The sequence below is a fragment of the Astyanax mexicanus genome, chromosome 1 (genome assembly GCF_023375975.1).
Source record: "Astyanax mexicanus isolate ESR-SI-001 chromosome 1, AstMex3_surface, whole genome shotgun sequence".
NCBI lineage: Eukaryota > Metazoa > Chordata > Actinopteri > Characiformes > Acestrorhamphidae > Astyanax > Astyanax mexicanus.
The window spans coordinates 109,933,822-109,953,578 of record NC_064408.1 but is presented as its reverse complement, the minus strand read 5'-3'; the positions used below and the strand labels follow the sequence as shown (position 1 = coordinate 109,953,578).

General features: G+C 40.4%; 1 protein-coding gene and 17 non-coding genes across 18 annotated transcripts; 1 reads left to right on the top strand and 17 right to left on the bottom strand.

Annotated features, from left to right (window-relative positions):
- The first annotated feature begins 7,977 nt into the window (after nucleotides 1–7,977).
- On the top strand, nucleotides 7,978–12,253 carry ino80c (INO80 complex subunit C). Its single transcript, XM_007229462.4, has 5 exons — nucleotides 7,978–8,379; nucleotides 9,927–10,037; nucleotides 10,478–10,589; nucleotides 10,698–10,765; nucleotides 11,776–12,253. Exons 1-5 carry the CDS (start codon nucleotides 8,110–8,112, stop codon nucleotides 11,905–11,907), a joined length of 693 nt encoding a protein of 230 aa, XP_007229524.3. The 5' UTR covers nucleotides 7,978–8,109; the 3' UTR covers nucleotides 11,908–12,253.
- Nucleotides 12,254–14,380: 2,127 nt separating this feature from the next.
- Nucleotides 14,381–14,453, bottom strand: trnat-ugu (transfer RNA threonine (anticodon UGU)). The gene has a single exon. It is a non-coding gene; the product is annotated as a tRNA-Thr (tRNA).
- A 458-nt stretch (nucleotides 14,454–14,911) lies between these two features.
- Nucleotides 14,912–14,984, bottom strand: trnat-ugu (transfer RNA threonine (anticodon UGU)). Its single transcript has one exon. It is a non-coding gene; the product is annotated as a tRNA-Thr (tRNA).
- A 106-nt stretch (nucleotides 14,985–15,090) lies between these two features.
- trnat-ugu (transfer RNA threonine (anticodon UGU)) lies at nucleotides 15,091–15,163 on the bottom strand. Its single transcript has one exon. It is a non-coding gene; the product is annotated as a tRNA-Thr (tRNA).
- A 105-nt stretch (nucleotides 15,164–15,268) lies between these two features.
- On the bottom strand, nucleotides 15,269–15,341 carry trnat-ugu (transfer RNA threonine (anticodon UGU)). Its single transcript has one exon. It is a non-coding gene; the product is annotated as a tRNA-Thr (tRNA).
- A 445-nt stretch (nucleotides 15,342–15,786) lies between these two features.
- trnat-ugu (transfer RNA threonine (anticodon UGU)) lies at nucleotides 15,787–15,859 on the bottom strand. Its single transcript has one exon. It is a non-coding gene; the product is annotated as a tRNA-Thr (tRNA).
- Nucleotides 15,860–16,138: 279 nt separating this feature from the next.
- trnat-ugu (transfer RNA threonine (anticodon UGU)) lies at nucleotides 16,139–16,211 on the bottom strand. Its single transcript has one exon. It is a non-coding gene; the product is annotated as a tRNA-Thr (tRNA).
- A 205-nt stretch (nucleotides 16,212–16,416) lies between these two features.
- Nucleotides 16,417–16,489, bottom strand: trnat-ugu (transfer RNA threonine (anticodon UGU)). Its single transcript has one exon. It is a non-coding gene; the product is annotated as a tRNA-Thr (tRNA).
- A 282-nt stretch (nucleotides 16,490–16,771) lies between these two features.
- Nucleotides 16,772–16,844, bottom strand: trnat-ugu (transfer RNA threonine (anticodon UGU)). The gene has a single exon. It is a non-coding gene; the product is annotated as a tRNA-Thr (tRNA).
- Nucleotides 16,845–17,103: 259 nt separating this feature from the next.
- On the bottom strand, nucleotides 17,104–17,176 carry trnat-ugu (transfer RNA threonine (anticodon UGU)). The gene has a single exon. It is a non-coding gene; the product is annotated as a tRNA-Thr (tRNA).
- A 105-nt stretch (nucleotides 17,177–17,281) lies between these two features.
- trnat-ugu (transfer RNA threonine (anticodon UGU)) lies at nucleotides 17,282–17,354 on the bottom strand. The gene has a single exon. It is a non-coding gene; the product is annotated as a tRNA-Thr (tRNA).
- A 281-nt stretch (nucleotides 17,355–17,635) lies between these two features.
- On the bottom strand, nucleotides 17,636–17,708 carry trnat-ugu (transfer RNA threonine (anticodon UGU)). Its single transcript has one exon. It is a non-coding gene; the product is annotated as a tRNA-Thr (tRNA).
- Nucleotides 17,709–17,989: 281 nt separating this feature from the next.
- trnat-ugu (transfer RNA threonine (anticodon UGU)) lies at nucleotides 17,990–18,062 on the bottom strand. The gene has a single exon. It is a non-coding gene; the product is annotated as a tRNA-Thr (tRNA).
- A 283-nt stretch (nucleotides 18,063–18,345) lies between these two features.
- Nucleotides 18,346–18,418, bottom strand: trnat-ugu (transfer RNA threonine (anticodon UGU)). The gene has a single exon. It is a non-coding gene; the product is annotated as a tRNA-Thr (tRNA).
- A 280-nt stretch (nucleotides 18,419–18,698) lies between these two features.
- Nucleotides 18,699–18,771, bottom strand: trnat-ugu (transfer RNA threonine (anticodon UGU)). Its single transcript has one exon. It is a non-coding gene; the product is annotated as a tRNA-Thr (tRNA).
- Nucleotides 18,772–19,030: 259 nt separating this feature from the next.
- Nucleotides 19,031–19,103, bottom strand: trnat-ugu (transfer RNA threonine (anticodon UGU)). The gene has a single exon. It is a non-coding gene; the product is annotated as a tRNA-Thr (tRNA).
- A 105-nt stretch (nucleotides 19,104–19,208) lies between these two features.
- trnat-ugu (transfer RNA threonine (anticodon UGU)) lies at nucleotides 19,209–19,281 on the bottom strand. The gene has a single exon. It is a non-coding gene; the product is annotated as a tRNA-Thr (tRNA).
- A 283-nt stretch (nucleotides 19,282–19,564) lies between these two features.
- Nucleotides 19,565–19,637, bottom strand: trnat-ugu (transfer RNA threonine (anticodon UGU)). The gene has a single exon. It is a non-coding gene; the product is annotated as a tRNA-Thr (tRNA).
- Between the last annotated feature and the right edge of the window lie 120 nt (nucleotides 19,638–19,757).

Here is a 19,757-nt window from a genome sequence, read left to right as displayed (position 1 = left end):
CAAGAAATCTTACCATACACAGGTAAGCCATGTGGTAAAACAGCTTTTGACCAGCATAGGGAAAGTTGCATTTTATTTTGGTCATGCTGGTTTTGCTGGTCAAGCAGTACAACAGCTGTCTTTTTTTAAAGGTTCTCCTACATACCATCTACAAAGCATCTGACGAGGGTTTTCTTTGTCTCTTTTTATCATCAGACTCTGTGGGATGTGAGCAAGCCTTTTTCCATCAGAGCTGAAGATAGCAAGATGATCCCTTTTTCTATGTCCGTTTAAGTATTTATAGAGTCAATTGAATAAATTAGTTTCTAAACTGCTTGGATGTTATCGGCTGTAACACCCTGAAGTGTCGCCCAGAGGGCAATAACTCAAACTCCTTCTCCAAGAGGAGGGAACTAGCATTAGCATTAGCAATAGCATTCCACAGCACATGCTTCTCAAGCATGTCAGTCATCTGGTTATAGCCTAGTATTGACCTTTAGGTCTTTCCACCCCCTTTCATAAAGCTACGTAGCCTTATCTACACACTCTAAAATAAAGGTGCTACAGACAGCTTTTAAACAGTGCCTTAGAGGAACCACTGTTGGTTCATTAAAGCCACATATAGGTTGGCTACATCCTCAAGGGGTGGCTGCACTGTAGCATTATGGAAAAGTTTTTGTACAGTCTGTATTTTTTCTTCCAGGCATCACATAATTTGATCTTTCTTCCAACTGATATAAAAGGGTTTAAAACTTGATGTAAACCCTCAGCTGGACTGAGAATAGCCACCAACAGCATTTTGTGGGCGGATTCCTGTGAACACTGATAAAAAGGATGACCACCACAGACTGTGCAGAAACAGATGTAGTTATAGGTACTGACTAACTGAGTGGACAGTGAGTAAACACAGTGTTTAAAAACTCCAGCAGCACTGCTGTGTCTGATCCACACCTAATAGCAGCTGTAAACATTTAAAAAAAAAAATTGGAGTGCATCATAATGCTGTGCCATCAAGTTTAACTGCTGCGCTGCTCTAAGATTGTCAAAACACATCAGTGATGATTGAAGGAAGAACAAATTATGTATTAAACCAGATTTTTCCTTTGATCCATACGAGATAATAAATTTGTCAAGAGCTCTAGTCAAAATTGAGTAAGCTAAACTATACTAACATTAGCTGGCTGGCTAAGATCACATACGATAAGATGGCTATTTTGCATTATTTTGCATTAGACCAAAAAAATTCATATGTGGCCAAACATGGATCCCATGGACAAAATGTTCCGGGTCCTAGTTAGGCTTGCTTTATACAGGCTATATATGGCCATGTTATCTAGGCAACAGCTACAGCTTAGCAGACCCAGGCATCAAACCCCCAATCCTGTGATAAGTAGCCCAATGATCTGCTGAGACACCACTGACTGTTATATTCAGGCCTTTTTTTTATTAGTTCTACTTTCATTGCATTTATCCCATTTTTTTTTTCACAATTTGGAAGGCCAATTACCTCAACTACTTAGTAGTCTTCCTACCATCACCAATAATACCTCCAAAAATAGGAGGGTGAAGTCTAGCATGTCAGTCACAAAAAGTGAAGCCTATTAGACATTGTTTTTGAGCTCCCCCTGATGCACTGATGCATTATTGGGGAGGCAGTGCGCTCATCGATACATCAGCTACCACATGCCTGTGATGACCAGCATCACATTAGGAATGATGCTGGAAGAGTATACCACCTACTCACCCAGAGAGAGCAAGGCAAGATGTGATCTCTCGGACTCCCGCTGCTGATGGCACGCAGCATGATCCGGGATTCAATCTAGTGATCCTTGGATCATGCTGGCAGCACCTTAGTTTACTGGACCACTCAGAGCCCCATGTTGTACACACTTCTGGAGTGGAGTGTAATCTTCCTGTGTGTGTGTTTTTATGTAAAGAATATTCACAGTATACACAGCGCCGGTGTTTCTGTGGGGAATTTGAGTTGATACCCTTTTGATAGCATCATCCAGCAGGTGGATTAGGCCTGATACCACATCTATTTGAGTGGTGCGTTTGTGTATATGTGTGTGTCTGATTTTCCATTCCAGGAGGAACACAAAATGTAAACATCTACATTAACAGCTCTGACACTCACACAAGCACAGCAGGCCTGTTCTCGATGGATTCAATGTTTATTGAACAGGGGTGGCTTTAGAAACAATGGCCTGGGGAAACGACCCTTTCTCTCATTTACTGCAGTTCAACTTTGCCTCATAAAACATTCATGTTTGTTTGCAATGGAGCTACAACACGGCATCTCCGACTCGCGTAGTTTATTTATGTAGCGCGTGTGCCGGCCACTTGTAACAGCACCGTCGTGCTGATGAAATATGAATGAGACGTCAGGCGCATTCTCTCGCTGTCTCGCCGTCCTGTTGTGTGCGAGTGCGGCCTTTTCTCCCACGGCGGGAGCAAAAACGTTTCAGTGAGGGCCATCCGAGGGGAAAGCATGAAAACACAATCAGATAAGCAAGGCTGTGAATCTGAAATTGCAGTTCTGGGCCAGAAGGCTAGTGTTCCCTTCTATCTACAAGAGGTGCTGTTTGAGATGAACCAGTATGAATTATGTCCCAGATTCCATAATAAAAAGAGATGTGTGTATGTGTGGTTACGTGTCTGGAATGTTCTTAAGGCCTGCCGCCCTGAAAACCTTCTTAGAAAACACTCATGTGGGGCTGACATGGATGAAATGTGGGCTAGGTGGGTTCTGAGTGGGCTTCCTCAAAAGACCCCATGTGAGATTAAGATGTGATGTAATAATGGGGCCTATTTAGGAAAAACACTCAGAGCTCCATTTTATCATATCATGATAAATTCTGTTATTGCAATATGCAAAACATTTTTATTATGTTTATCTTGGATACTATCAGTGCTTAACAAACACTGATCAATTATATTAGAAATGTGATTGAAGTGTATTTAAATTGGTCTAATTGGATCAATTCACTGTTCTGCAATGTGTTAGTATTTGAATAATTAATTTAAGAGCTTGCTTTTACTTATGCATTTTGTCAACATGTAAAAATATTGTTATAATATTTCATATTGTAAAATATTTCTTAAATACCTTGATGTAACATTTTTACCATATCACCCTTCTCTGCCTAGAGCCCATGCCTAAAGGTGTACGAGTGGGTTTGATTTATTTGGGGGGCACATTTGCTAAAATGAATCAAAGCCAAACCTATAGTGACTTAGAACAACATTTGCAGAATTACAGTTAATCACAAAAAAAAAACACATTTTTCTGTACTATTTATTAGTTAAGTCCAACCAAAGCTGACTTTACAACCTAAACATGTTACTCCACATTACATTTACGGATGCTTCCTGGCCATTAAAAACGGCGTTCGCTCCTTCTTCTTGATAAAAGCGGAGATAACTGCTTCAGCTAACTCTTCTTAGAAATGCGCTCCCTAGAAGTATAAAAGTATAATAGTATAATAATAAAAGTGTAATTAAAGTATAATAGTAAAAATTATTATAATTAATAATAAAACATACAGGCTGTCGCATTAACATTAAAAACTCCTACATTTCTCCATGGTACCAAAAAGAAATAAGGCAAAATATCAGACAAATCAGAGCTTCCAACAGTCAGGATAAGCTATTTATTCTGCGCAAGGCCTTGAGAAATTACGGTTCATTCATCAGACACATCATTTTATCGATCTCTCTACCTGTGTGATGTTCTCTGTGCAGGGATAATGCCGGATGCTTGCTATGGTGCAACAGAAATGACTTTGCCTTATTCAAATAATGAAATGCAAAGCAAACACAGAAGCAGAAAGGAAAATGGAAAAGAGAAGCGTATTCTTTTGAAGGTGCCTGTTCTCAGTGTTTGCATTTAAAATGAGCCTGTTTTTTGCTCAGCTCACAGGAAATCTAAAGCACGGGTGACAAATTAAAGGAAGCTTCAAATCTTCAGCTGCAGCTCTGCTGTTATACTCCTCTCTTTGTAGCTGTGGACAGACTGTCCTTACTGACAGTCTGATCACGTCCTGCACTGACGTTCTCGCCCACCTGAGGATCAGTCGAAGTTTTTTCTGAGATATCACGTAATGTCGTAATGTAAAATCACACTCACTGAAGGGGTGCTTTGAACCGCAATTGCCAAACCTGTTTACTTGTGTCTTTCAACATAGACCTGTATTCAAATACTATTACAATAACTGTTCCTGTTGAAACACCAGCCATCTGAAAAGTATTAGTGACTGAGGCTCCACACACATGTCCATCACTGTATATAGATGTAAGGATCTGATTGCATTCAGGTAAAAGAGCCATAGTGAGATCACTTCATCTCTAAATACCCAACTTATGCCAAACGTATAGACCAGGACATCATCATTCCAGCAAACACAGTTCCACTGCTCCACAGCTCAATGCACTCTTTTTTCTACATACATTTAAAATTCCTTAAAAAAAAAAACAGTTTCAGGGCGCCGAGTGGTCCTGCGGTCTAAAGCGCTGCGACTATGAGCGGAATATCGCAGGTTCGAACCCCAGCTACATGCAGCCTTGCCATCAGCTGCCGCTGTGATGCTACTCGGCAATGCTGCATCAGCAGCAGTTAGAAAAGAAGCAGTTGTATCAGAGGAAGCATGTGTTAGTTTTCACCCTTCTGGTGTGTTGGGGCATCACTAGTGATAGTCCTAACGAGTGGGTTGGGTAATTGGCCATGTAAATTGGGAAGAAAATGGGAAAAAATTATGTTCACGTTCAACTGCTCTGTAATAGGGAGAATAGTGCCTCTATCATTGCTTTTATAGGTTTGGCACACTGCTAACTGAATTTTGCCACTCTGGTGAAGCTGCAGGACAACTCAACTTGTGTAAACCACATAACACTGTGTAACCTGAGTCATATTTCTAAAATCATGTAATATTAATTTATTGTCCACATGCTTCTTTTACTTTTAATGACAGTTCTGAATCTTTCAAAGGTCAAGAAATGAATGTATGCTTTAAAATTTTTACTTTTAAATGTTGTAACCATCACTGTCCACATACTTCTATTGGTTGTTTACGTTGGTATAGACATCAAACAACACACATCGGTACAGTTCAGAATTGTCTGATGACAACAAATATGGCATCAGTGAAAGAGTTTGTGATATGTACTTATTGTTTTGTACAAAACAAATGGCATCAAAACAGTGTCCAAATGGCATCACTCTCCATAAGCTTTCAGAAAGTTGCAGATAAATGGCTCTATCTGTATCTATATTTAAAGTTGAGCATTAAAGAGTTTTGATTGGTGGCATAAAGTGTTAATTCCACCTCCTTAATATAGGGGGGGGGGGGGCTACATTACATTAACTTAACTGCTTTAAATACTGCTTTAATTTCTTAATTACAATAAGGACGAAGAAAGTAGCTACTCAAAAATGTTTGCTATCTTTGCATAGCCATCTCCGGGTTGTGGGAATAAATGAATATATTTTAATATTTAGAGTGTTAGAGGAGCTGATTAGAGGAGGACATGACAGCTGATGGTTGGATCAAGGGTTGAGTGAATTTGCATCACCTGACATTTCCTAATGAAAAGATCTCTTGGGTTCAAAAGTCTCTTTTTAAGCTACATTTGTTTCAAAAAGAGCACATTAATCTTGATTTAACTGTTATAAAGAGTGTAATTTTTTTTGTTAATCTTTCACTTCCTTAACCAGTTATTCACAGTAACAGAGATTTTGAGCAGTTGTGCCCAAACTTTGCTTACCACTGTGTTGAGTGGGATAATGTTATGATATAGAATGTGTTACAGTGCAAATAAGTAAGCAATTTATTGCATTTCTCCATAGAAAAAATGTTGTTTCTTTTCTCAGGACTTTCACAATTCAGTTTCATATAAGTAATGCTAACATGAAGCCTGAAACCATGCCTACTAAAAGATTTGTAAGCCAGTCATGATTTTCTTTACTCTATGTGTTCTCTCTCTCTCATGTAATAAAAGGAAAATAGGTATGAAAGAGAGAGAGAGAAAGAAAGAAAGAAGCATAGATTGAGAAAGAGGAAGTGAGAGAGAGAAAGAGGATGATGGAGATGTATTATTCATCCTCTGCATGGTTGGCACTGTAAATCTTCCAAATGCTATTACTGTATTATGAATAATGCATTTCTTTCTCTCTTTTTCCCCATAAGCACATAAGCACTGAGGTGGGTATTGTCTTTAACTGGTGAGAGCGAGGGGAATGAATAGGCTGGGAGGCACACCTACAGGCCTGTTCCTGCCCAAAGTTAATTAGTCATTTGGTTTCAGGGCACTAGATGAGTTTGAAATGTAAATGCCATTATCATCCCTTATTATATAACAAGGAAGTTTGCCATAAAGCATAAATCAAACTTAACTTCTGTGTTAAATGTAGGAGAGGGAAAGGTTGAATGTTTTGTCCAAAGGCTCGAATTTAAATCACATTGAGGGGACTATATGAAGGGGAAAATGTTTCACTCTTTCTTTTATTCATGTTTTATGTAAATGTGGTTATGTATAGAATACATTATGTTGTGTTTAAAATTCAAAGTGACTTTTCATAACAATGCAGTCTTGTGCAAAGGTTTGGCTGCCCCTGGTCAAATGACACATTTTTTCTGATTTTATAACAGAAAATAATTAAACAAAACAAAACCTCTGCAAGGATAGGCAATCCATTCTCAGTTTACCAAAGAGAAAGTGATATTACCACTAGGCCAACAGCATACTTTTAAAAGGACTGCCCAGATTTTGTCATCAGTCTATATATAACTAGAACACATTGTCATAGGCCTAGAGTACCACCTAAAATAGGATTCATCAGTCTTCAAATATGGACCTTGAATCCAATGCTGTTTTTTTTCTTACTGGAAATTAATGGAACAGTTATTGTCATTTAAAAGATCACATATAGTCATACCTACCAAGTATTCCAGAGTTCAGAACTAGAAACTAGAAACTCTAGCTCACTGGGGTTACTAAACTATTTAAAACTTTTAGTTTCTAATCACAATCAGAAAACCTGTGACTGTTTCAACTGAGTTTATCGTTTATTATTTTTATCTTTACATATTTTTGTTGTTGTTGCATTTTAGTGTTTTTTATTGTGATTCTAATTATATTAATTCATATTATTCATCTATATTAAATGTATTTATTTAACAAAAATGTATTTTGTTTAATGTTATCCTTAATATCCTTAATCTAATTTATAATGTTATCCTCATTCTAATTTCTTATTTTATGTTTTGAACTGTAAATGCTCAGCTGCATTGGAAATAATATTTACCTTATATGTATTTCCAAGTAAAAATAAAAGTTGATGATTGACTTGGAAAAATTTGGATAACAGAGAAAACCTGCTTTGTGTTGCAGCCCCCTGTTGTCTTTTTCTCTTTTTTTATCTTATTTGTTGTTTTTTGGGGGGGGGGGGGGGGGGTTTATTGCATTTTATTGCATTATTTGCATTGTTTTTTTTTAATTGCTTTTTATTAAATATGATTTTATATTAAAATAATTGTATTATTAGTATTGAATTTGTATTGAATACGTGCTTTTTAAATATTTTTTCTCTTTTTTTCTCATTTTTGAGTAACATGAAAATTGTTGTTTTATTCTATAAACTACGAACAACATTTCTCCCAAATTCCAAATAAAAATATTGTCATTCAGAGCATTTATTTACAGAAAATAAGAAATGGCTGAAAAAAAGTTGCAGAGCTTTCAGACCTCAAATAAAGCAAAGAAAGCAAGTTCATATTCATCATATTCATATGCATCTTCCTCTTGATTATATTCCAGAGGTTTTCAATTTGGGAAAATCAAAGAAACACATCTCTTATTTGTTTGATTTGTATTTGTGTGTGTGTGTGTGTGTGTGTGTGTGTGTTGTATTGTGCGGCTGTATATTTGTTTGTTTTAATATATAAGGTGGATACTGACTCGGAACTAAGAGCAGAGCGGAACGTTTGTCTGAGGGTGGTAGTGGTTAGTCGGACTCTTTGCGTGTATGCTCCTGCTACAGCTGTGTGGATGAAGTAGCCGTTAGCATGTAGCTAACAGTCTGTGCGGTGGTTTTATCGAGGATATATATAAATATAGTATAGTTATAAAGTCATGGCAGCTCCGTCCGCTCCGGGTTCAGCGGGCCCGGGAGAGCTGAGCTCGGGGGCCGCGGGCACCATTAAGCTGGTCCCGGTGTTAGCAGGAGCTAAGGGGAAGAAACGAGCCGCGAGCCCCGCTGGAGCTCCACAGCTTCTCTTTAACACCATCAGCAGCAGCTCCAACACCAGCATAACCAACCCCAACAATAGCAGTAGCAGCAAGAAGAGGAGAGTTCAGCCCGTCACTGCAGCTCCATCCAGCTCCGGCGCTGGACAAGCTCAGGTCAGACTCAGGTTAAGGTTTATAAACCTTAACCTGATTGAACCCCAGGCTTCTGTGCACACTAGTGCATCTCAAAACAACATTAGAATAACATTGAAAAGTTACTTTATTTCAGTAATCTAAGTATTTCTTTTTTATTGTTGATGACTATCCACCCAAAACCCCAAAATCACTGTTTCAGGAAATTAGAGTGTTATATAAGACCATTTTGGTGGACCAAGTGCTGCTGGAAAATGAAATCTGCATCTCCATAGAAGTTGTCAGCAGAGGGAAGCATGATGTGCTGTAAGATTTTCCGGGAAAACATTGCACTGACTTTAGACTTGATATAACACAGTGGATCAACACCAGCAGATGACATGAGTCATTAAACCATCACTGACCATCAATACATTTTACATTTCATTTGAAAATTAGGGACTAGAGTCTGGAAGAAGAGTGGAGAGGAACACAGTCCAAGCTGCTTGAGGTCTAGTGTGAAGGTTCCACAATCAGTGATGGTTTGGAGAGACATGTCATCTGCTGGTGTTGATCCACTGTGTTATATCAAGTCAGTGCAGTGTTTTACCACAAAAATAAAATGGAGTTTTAAAATAGTTATGGATTGCTACAGATACTGTGCTACCAAGATGCATCGATAATCGCATCGAATCACAGTCCTCTGAATCGTAATCGAATTGAATCAAATCGTAAAGTGCTTGGAGATTCCCACCCCTATCAATGATATTTTAATTTTTTAGAGCAGCAGATTTACTGCACTACACTAACCAGGTTAGGTATCCAATCCTGCTCCTGGGTTTATCTAGCTTATCTTACTTCTTAGGGGGGAATCCACCAATTAGTTGAAACACAATTAGTTTTACGAATAGTTTAAAAAAAAGTAGCCTCTTTTATCCATACATGCAGCTTTTATATTATACATAGTGTAAACATAAGCAATTTGTTTCTGTGTAAAATAAGAAAATCACTGCCATGTAAAACAGTTATTCACAGGTTTCTTACAAAAGCACAAGCATATCTGCTGAGATTCTCAGGCAACTTCTATACATAAAGATGCACAATCTCCATTACCCATCATCTGTTTTGAAAATCTCATTAAAACAATAATTTGAAGAATTAATTGAATTTGATTAACCTGCCATCCTGAAGTCCTAATATTTCATTGAGTAATTGAACATTCATTTAACTTTGCCTAGGTTTAATTTTGATGGCAAATAACACAACAATAATGATTTAGATAAACATTACATGGGCATATCAACACACTACAGCTGCTATAAATGTGCATGTATTGTGATGTAATGTGAAATCATTCTACCATTAATTCTACTTGACTGCTGTTAGTAATGCTCTCATCATAGACAGGGTAGCAGTTCAGGCATCTTCTCTACCTCTATAGGTTTATAGACACATATAGGTTAGTGTTATTCCGCATCACAATTAGCAGACATAAATTGGCTAGGCTGTCTCACTGACAGGAGTGTAGGATGTTATTAACTTGTTTGTACTGTGGTTAAGTGTTTTTGGCTTTGTTTGTGTGTTTTCAGATTGTGGTCGTTGATTCAGCAGATGGGAAGCCGCTTGCTACAGCAGATGTCTGCACTCTGCCTGCTGAGCCTGCCGCCAAGCCCCTGCCTTTTAAAGACCCAAAGTTTGTGGTAAGACCTTAGATGAAATCTTAGCTTGTGCATCCAAACTGAAAGTTGATATGAGTATACAGATGTAAGAGAAACCTTAATTGGGTTGGTTCGTCCTTTTACAGCCTTAAACTCTGAGGACAAAAATCAAATGTAGAAAAGAAAAAAAAAATGTTTTGTGTTGGAGCTAACTAAAATGATTGACTATTTTAAGCTGTATTAGCCTTAGAAAACTTTGGACACTTTGGACCATCTTTAGGGTTTTTCTTCAATATTTGGTATGTAGGGCACTGAATATACACAATTATTATTGCAACTGACTATATATAACTATATAGTCATTCAACTCTGTGTTTGATATGAAGGACTGTCAAATTTCCACATGTTGGCAATGACTTGTGCTACTTAACTAAGAATGCAGCAGTATTTTTGTTTGTTTCACTGCACCTTTTAATCTGTAGCATTCAGGAATTGGCGGGGCAGCAGCAGGGAAGAAGAACCGGACATGGAAGAATCTGAAGCAGATTCTGGCAGCAGAAAGAGCATTGCCCTGGAAAATGAGTGATCCCAACTGTAAGTATGAGTCACTCCTCAGCTTGACTTTACATGACATTTTTACCTCCAAGTCAGATTACATTTTGAATGTGTTTCAAAGGAAAGTATTCTGACTCCTTCTTACAGATTACAATATAGATGCACCTCCTTCAATGAAGCCTTCTAAGAAGTACTCTGATATCTCAGGATTACAAGTAAGTAAACATTTTTTAAATGCATGTATTGTCCATTCCTTGGTTAGATTACAGCAAATCAATTAGCTGGCCTCATCTGATGCTGACTGGCATCAATTCAATTTTATTTCAACAGAAACTCGCCAATAATGCAGTTCCCCATAAGAATGAATGCAGTGCAAATATGGGAGCAGCCTTCAAATGATACCAATACACTGTGCAATCCACCTATTCAACACTTTGCAGCACCATCACAACAATTTACTCGAGAAACCAAGCAACATGATATTCCACAATCCAAGTGGAAATCACTTTGATTACACTGTGTAATCATTCTCTGTTCACTTGAACACTCATCCAGAAAGCACTTAGTAAAATTGTTGCTACCAGCTTGAAACCTTTTAGCAAAACCATATCAACTGCCTAGAAACATCTTAGCAGCACCATTAAACCACTTGAAAAACCATAGCAACCACGCAGTAACTGTCTGCTATTGGGCATCAATTTAGCTGTGTAACCTGTCTGTTCTTCTTTCAGAAAGTGCATTTTAGTTATATTATCAAATTCCATTTAAAACAGTTGAAGGCTAACACATGTAACTATCTGTGTTTTTTAGTACCTAAGACATGTGCAGAATCTTTTTGGTCCCAGTCTATGTACATGTTATTGGTTGATTATAGGCTACACCATTAAGAGTGCTTGGACAATATTTCTAATTCTATATTCTGCTACTTGTGTAAAATTGTTTAAACATGTAGGCCACTTTTAATAAATCAGCCAAATTCTGGAAAAATAAGTCACAGTATTAGCACAGTATGATGAACGTATGCTGATTAAAGGCAAAGGTAACTTGACCATATTAGGGTTATTTGCAAAAAGAAGTCCTTAGCCAAAACTTGAAGCTAATGATAATACAGAGGACTTTCCATTACCTTTTAAATAGTATCATTTAACTATGTTTATACAAGCAGGTCTGGCTGTGTGCGAATTAACTCCTTTCTGTAACTATCTTTTGTCACTCTGTTTTTCAGGCAAACTACACAGATCCTCAGACTAAACTGCGCTTTACTTCATCTGAAGAGTTTTCTTACATCCGCTTGCTTCCCACAGATGTAGTGACTGGTTACCTGGCCCTCCGGAAGGCCACCTGCATTGTCCCCTGAGAGAGCATCTCATATGCTACCTAGAAATATCTACACTGGCTTCATGTAAGAGATAGACAGTGCAGCTATGAAACCACATAAAACAAAGACCTAAAGAAAATGCACCATACCATACTTGAACAAAAGGAAAAAGAGGAATGGATGTGGTTCTTGATACATGATAAATGTGGACTTGTACATAATATATGTAGGTTACTAATGACTGAAATGTCTTCCTGACCTGATAGAAATATAATACTTTGATGGATAAGTTTCATCCAGATTTTGGGACTGATGTGTCTTTGAAAACTTATTTTTCTGTTATGTAAATTAGTTGTAAAATAAATTAGTATATTTTTACAAGCTCTTTCTGTTTCAATCTATGTTTTTAAGCTTTGTATTTGCTGCCCCCTGCTGTTGATACTACATTTTGATGCTAAGGTACTGTACATAGAAATGCACATCAATCATTTTACATTACTTAAGTAAATATTCTGCAATATCTTAACTCTCAACAATTCCCGATCACCCTGATTTATAGGAGGATAGAAGCATAAAAACATGAAAAAATGAATGAGGGTCTAAAGCGTGACTTAAACATTCTCTTAAATCGTGGATCAGTAAAATACAAAGTTATGAAAATGTTCTGTTGTTTATGTTTCATTCAGATGTAGCTTTAAAATATTTACAATAATGTGCTCTCTCTATAACAAATAAAAAAAAACATGCACAACTAATTTAAATGATTCAACTTAGAATTTTGTATTGATATGCAGACCTGAGTCTGGACTCTTATTGGTTGTATTACATGAAAACTGCTCTGGGCAGGTTGACCCAATAATGATCAAGGCTTGAAGGCAAAAATGAACAAATCTTGTATTGTTAAACTCTCAATGGTCCCAGCAGGAATTGAACTCACGACAACTGGTTTACAAGACCAGTTTTCTAACTTCTGAGCTATGGAGCCCTGTCTGTTTAAGACACTGTCTCTTGTCATTATAGAAGACTGCCACCTAAATGGTGCCACACCTTGCCATTTGTCAGTTTGCATAGTTTCACTGATTTGCAGTAAATCATTAGTGCACATTAGGCTCAGTCTTCTCATTTGATGACTTATATTCTACATGGAGTACCTTGGGCTGTTGTGTGCTCAGTTTACATTGGTGTACACTAAGGATGTGCAGTACTAGCACAAGCACATGGGGCTGTTTTACATTTAAACACTTAACAACTGCTGTGGATGGTATCTACTTTGGTAGAAAGGCAGAAATTGGGAAAACTGTCCTACTTACTGAGGCTGATATTACCCGGTGGTTTACAAGAGCTCTAAACTCTGAGCTATGGAACCCTGCCTGTTTCAGCCACTCGTCTTGATGTTTGAACCAGAACACCTTGCGGTTCCAAAGTAGGGTATCCCGATTTTTCAGCACGACTGCCCCCAAAAGAATCTCAAAGGCCCAAGTGAGAATTGAACTCATGACCCCTGGTTTACAAGACCAGTCCTCTCACCTCTGAGCTATGAAGCCCTGCCTGTTTGTGTGACTGGTTTTCGGGTTTAAACCAGACGACCTTGTGGTTCCAAATAAACGTATCATGTTTTTTCAACATGACTGCTTTCAAAAGCATCTTACAGGCCGCAGCGACAATTGAACTCACAACCCCTGGTTCACAGGACCAGTGCTCTAACCTCTGAGCTATGGAGCCCTACCTGCTTGAACCACTGGTCTTCAGGTTTAAACCAGACAACCTTGCGGTCCCAAACTACAGTATCCTGTTTTTTTTAGCACGACTGCCCCCAAAAGCAACGCAAAGGCCCCATTGACAATCGAACTTGCGACCCCTGGTTTATGAGACCAGTGCTAATCTCTGAGCTATGGAGCCCAGTGTTTTTAAACCACTGGTCCTGGGTTTTTAACCAGACAACCTTGCGGTCCCAAGCTTAAATATGCCCTTTTTTTGGCAAAACTGCCTCCAAAAGAATAACAAAGGCCCCAGCAAGAATTGAACTTGCAACCTCTGAGCTATGGAACCCAGTCTTTTTAAACCACTGGTCCTGGGTTTTTAACCAGACAACCTTGCGGTGCCAAACTTTGATACACCGTTTTTTTGGCATCACTGCCCCCAAAAGAATCACAAAGGCCCCAGCGAGTATTGAGCTCGCGACCCCTGTTTACAAGACCAGTGCTTTAACCTGTGAGCTATGGAGCCTTGCCTTTTTAAACCACTTGTCCTGGGTTTTTAACCAGACAACCTTTCGGTGCCAAACTTGGACATGGGTTTTTTTTTGGCACCACTGCCCCCAAAAGAATCACAAAGACCCCAGCGAGAATTGAACTCGCGACCCCTGGTTTACAAAACCAGTGCTCTAACATTTGAGTTATATGGAGCCCAGCTTTTTCAAACCACTTGTCCTGGGTTTTTAACCAGACAACCTTGCGGTGCCAAACTAGACCATTCTCTTTTTTTGGAAACACTGCCCCCAAAATAATCACAAAGGCCCCAGCGAGAATTGAACTCGCGACCCCTGGTTTACAAGACCAGTGCTCTAACCTCTGAGCTATGGAGCCTTGCATTTTTAAAACACTGGTCTTGAGGTTTGAACAAGACAACATTGCTGTCCCAAACTTCTGCATTCAGTTTTTGGTATGACTGCTCTCAAAAGAATCTTAAATGCACCAACTAGAATTCAGCTCGCGACCCCTGGTTTACAAGATCAGTGCGCTAACCTCTGAGCTATTGAGCCCTGCCTGCTTGATCGACTGGTCTTCGGGTTTAAACCAGACACCTTGCGGTCCCAAACTACAATAACCTGTTTTTTTAGCACGACTGACCCAAAAATCAACGCAAAGGCCCCAGTGAGAATTGAACTCGCGACCCCTGGTTTACCAAACCAGTGCTCTGACCTCTGAGTTTTTGAGCCCAGCCTTTTTAAACCACTTGTCCTGGGTTTTTAACCAGACAACCTTTCTGTGCCAAACTTGGACATGGCGTTTCTTTGGCACCACTGCCCCCAAAAGAATCACGAAGGCCCCAGCGAGAATTGAACTCGCAACCCCTGGTTTACAAGACCAGCGCTCTAACCTCTGAGCTATGGAGCCCAGCCTTTTTAAACCACTTGTCCTGGGTTTTTAACCAGACAACCTTGCGGTCCCAAAATAAATGCATAATCTTTTTTCAACACAACTGATGTCAAAAGCATCTTAAAGGCTCCAGAGAGAATTGAACTCACGACCCCTGGTTTACAAGACCAGTGCTCTAACCTCTGAGCTATGGAGCCCAGCCTTTTTAAACCCCTTGTCCTGGGTTTTTAACCAGACAACCTTGCGGTGCCAAACTTGGACATGCTTTTTTTTTGGCACCACTGCCCCCAAAAGAATCACAAAAGCCCCAGCGAGAATTAAACTCGCGACCCGTGGTTTACAAGACCAGTGCTCTAACCTCTGAGCTATGGAGCCCAGCCTTTTTAAACCACTTGTCCTGGGTTTTTAACCAGACAACCTTGCGGTGCCAAACTTGGACATGATTTTTTTTGGCACCACTGCCAAAAAAGAATCACTAAAGCCCCAGCGAGAATTGAACTAGCTACCGCTGGTTTACAAGACCAGTGCTCTAACCTCTGAGCTATGCAGACAAGCCTTTTGAAAACACTGGTCTTCGGGTTTAAACCAGACAACTTTGCGGTCCCAAAATAAAAACATAATCTTTTTTCAACACAACTGATCTCAAAAACACCTTAAAGGCGCCAGCGTGAATTGAATTCGTGAACCCTGGTTTACAAGACCAGTGCTATGGAGCCCAGTCTCTTTAAACCCCTTGTCCTGGGTTTTTAACCAGACAACCTTTCGGTGTTAAACGTTGATATGGTGTTTTTTGGCACCACTGCCCCCAAAAGAATCACAAAGGCCCCAGCGAAAATTTAACTCGCGACCCCTGGTTTACAACACCAGTGCTCTAACCTCTGAGCTATGGAGCCCAGCCTTTTTAAACCACTTGTCCTGGGTTTTTAACCAGACAACCTTTCGGTGCCAAACTTGGACATGCTATTTTTTTGGCACCACTGCCCCCAGAATCACAAAGGCCCCAACTAGAATTGAACTCGCGACCCCTGGTTTACAAGACCAGAGCTCTAACTTCTAAGTTATCGAGCCCTGCCTGCTTGATCCACTGGTCTTGGGGTTAAAAGCAGACATCCTTGCGGTTCCAAACTACAACAACCTCTTTTTTTGGCACAACTGACCCAATACCAATGTAAAGTCCCCAGCGAGAATTGAACTCACGACTCCTGGTTTACAAGACCAGTGCTCTAACCTCTGAGCTATGGAGCCAAGCCTTTTGAAAACACTGGTCTTGGGGTTTAAACCAGTCCAAAAATAAAAACATAATCTTTTTTCAACACAACTGATCTCAAAAGCACCTTAAAGGCCCCAGCGAGAATTGAATTCACGAACCCTGGTTTACAAGACCAGTGCTATGGAGCCCAGTCTCTTTAAACCCCTTTTTTCAACACAACTGATCTCAAAAGCACCTCAAAGGCCCCAGCGAGAATTGAACTCGCAACCCCTGGTTTACAAGACCAGTGCTCTAACCTCTGAGCTATGGAGCCTTGCCTTTTTAAACCACTTGTCCTGGGTTTTTAACCAGACAACCTTGCGGTGCCAAACTAGCCCATGCTGTTTTTTTGGAACCACTGCCCCCAAAAGAATCACAAAGGCCCCAGCGAGAATTGAACTCGCGACCCATGGTTTACAAGACCAGTGCTCTAACATTTGAGTTATGGAGCCCAGCTTTTTTAAACCACTTGTCCTGGGTTTTTAACCAGACAACCTTGCGGTGCCAAACTAGCCCATGCTGTTTTTTGGAACCACTGCCCCGAAAAGAATCACAAACGCCCCAGCGAGAATTGAACTTGCGACCCCTGGTTTACAAGACCAGTGCTCTAACCTCTGAGCTATGGAGCCTTGCATTTTTAAAACAGACAACCTTGCTGTCCCAAACTTCTTCATTCAGTTTTTCGGCATGACTGCTCACAAAAGAATCTTAAATGCACCAACTAGAATTGAATTCGCGACCCCTAGTTTACAAGATCAGTGCGCTAACGTCTGAGCTATTGAGCCCTGCCTGCTTGACCAACTGGTCTTTTGGTTTAAACCAGACACCTTGTGGTCCCAAACTACATTAACCTGTTTTTTTGGCACGACTGACCCAAAGTCAACGCAAAGGCCCCAGCGAGAATTGAACTCGCGAACCCTGGTTTACAAGACCAGTGTTCTAACCTCTGAGCTATGGAGCCCAGCCTATTATAATCACTTGTCCTGGGTTTTTAACCAGACAACCTTTCGGTGCCAAACATCAACATGGAGTTTCTTTGGCACCACTGCCCCCAAAAGAATCACAAAGGCCCCAGCGAGAATTGAACTCGCGACCCCTGGTTTACAAGACCAGTGCTCTAACCTCTGAGCTATGGAGCCTTGCCTTTTTAAAACACTGGTCTTGAGGTTTGAAAAAGACAACATTGCTGTCCCAAACTTCGCCATTCAGTTTTTGGCATGACTGCTTCCAAAAGAATCTTAAATGCACCAACTAGAATTGAACTCGCGACCCCTGGTTTACAAGACCAGTGCTCTAACTTCTGAGTTATCGAGCCCTGCCTGCTTGAAACACTGGTCTTGGGCTTAAAACCAGACATCCTTGCGGTTCCAAACTACAATAACCTCTTTTTTTGGCACCACTGCCCCCAAAAGAATCACAAAGGCCCCAGCGAGAATTGAACTCGCGACCCCTGGTTTACAAAACCAGTGCTCTAACCTCTGCGCTATGGAGCCTTGCATTATTAAAACACTGGTCTTGAGGTTTGAACAAGACAACATTGCTGTCCCAAACTTCAGCATTCAGTTTTCGGTATGACTGCTCCCAAAAGAATCTTAAATGCACCAACTAGAATTGAACTCGTGACCCCTGGTTTACAAGACCAGTGTTCTAACCTCTGAGCTATGGAGCCCAGCCTTTTTAAACCACTTGTCCTGGGTTTTTAACCACACAACCTTTGGGTGCCAAACTTCAACATGGAGTTTCTTTGGCACCACTGCCCCCAAAAGACTCACAAAGGCCCCAGCGAGAATTGAACTCGCAACCCCTGGTTTACAAGACCAGTGCTCTAACCTCTGAGCTATGGAGCCTTGCATTTTTTAAACACTGGTCTTGAGGTTTGAACAAGACAACATTGCTGTCCAAAAATAAAAACATAATCTTTTTCAACACAACTGATCTCAAAAGCACCTCAAAGGCCCCAGCGAGAATTGAACTCGCGACTCCTGGTTTACACGACCAGAGCTCTAAGCTCTGAGCTATGGAGCCTTGCCTTTTTAAACCACTTGTCCTGGGTTTTTAACCAGACAACCTTTCGGTGCCAAACTTGGACATGGGGTTTCTTTGGCACCACTGCCCCCAAAAGAATCACAAAGGCCACAGCGAGAATTGAACTCGCGACCCCTGGTTTACAAGACCAGTGCTCTAACCTCTGAGCTATGGAGCCTTGCATTTTTAAAACACTGGTCTTGAGGTTTGAACAAGACAACATTGCTGTCCCAAACTTCAGCATTCAGTTTTCGGTATGACTGCTCCCAAAAGAATCACAAAGGCCCCAGCAAGAATTGAACTCACGACCCATGGTTTACAAGACCAGTGCTCTAACATTTGGATTATGGAGCCCAGCTTTTTTAAACCACTTGTCCTGGGTTTTTAACAAGACAACCTTGCGGTGCCAAACTAGCCCATGCTGTTTTTTGGAACCACTGCCCCCAAAAGAATCACAAAGGCCCCAGCGAGAATTCAACTCGCGACCCCTGGTTTACAAGACCAGTGGTCTAACCTCTGAGCTATGGAGCCTTGCATGTTTAAAATAGACAACCTTGCTGTCCCGAACTTCTTCATTCAGTTTTTCGGCATGACTGCTCCCAAAAGAATCTTAAATGCACCAACTAGAATTGAATTCACGACCCCTGGTTTACAAGATCAGCGCGCTAACGTCTGAGCTACTGAGCCCTGCCTGCTTGATCAACTGGTCTTTGGGTTTAAACCAGACACCTTGTGGTCCCAAACTACAATAACCTCTTTTTTTGGCACAACTCACCCAATACCAATGTAAAGTCCCCAGCGAGAATTGAACTCACGACTCCTAGTTTACAAGACCAGTGCTCTAACCTCTGAGCTATGGAGCCCAGCCTTTTTAAACCACTTGTCCTGGGTTTTTAACCAGACAACCTTGCGGTGCCAAACTTGGAGATGCTATTTTTTTGGCACCACTGTTCCCAAAAGAATCACAAAGGCCCCAGCGAGAATTGAACTCGCGAAGCCTGGTTTACAAGACCAGTGCTCTAACCTCTGAGCTATGGAGCCTTGCACTTTTTAAACACTGGTCTTGAGGTTTGAACAAGACAACATTGCTGTCCAAAAATAAAAACATAATCTTTTTCAACACAACTGATCTCAAAAGCACCTCAAAGGCCCCAGCGAGAATTGAACTCCCGACCCCTGGTTTACACGACCAGTGCTCTAAGCTCTGAGCTATGGAGCCTTGCCTTTTTAAACAACTTGTCCTGGGTTTTTAACCAGACAACCTTTCGGTGCCAAACTTGGACATGGGGTTTCTTTGGCACCACTGCCCCCAAAAGAATCACTAAGGCCCCAGCGAGAATTGAACTCGCGACCCCTGGTTTACAAGACCAGTGCTCTAACCTCTGAGCTATGGAGCCTTGCATTTTTAAAACACTGGTCTTGAGGTTTGAACAAGACAACATTGCTGTCCCAATCTTCAGCATTCAGTTTTCGGTATGACTGCTCCCATAAGAATCTTAAATGCACCAACTAGAATT

What these genes read in the sequence shown, in the direction of transcription:
- ino80c (XM_007229462.4), top strand. Translation starts at nt 8,110, where the DNA reads ATGGCAGCTCCGTCCGCTCCGGGTTCAGCGGGCCCGGGAGAGCTGAGC. An exon ending in CCGGCGCTGGACAAGCTCAG is followed by an intron (nt 8,380 to 9,926) that starts GTCAGACTCAGG and finishes GTGTGTTTTCAG; the next exon opens with ATTGTGGTCGTTGATTCAGC. An exon ending in GAAAATGAGTGATCCCAACT is followed by an intron (nt 10,590 to 10,697) that starts GTAAGTATGAGT and finishes TCCTTCTTACAG; the next exon opens with ATTACAATATAGATGCACCT.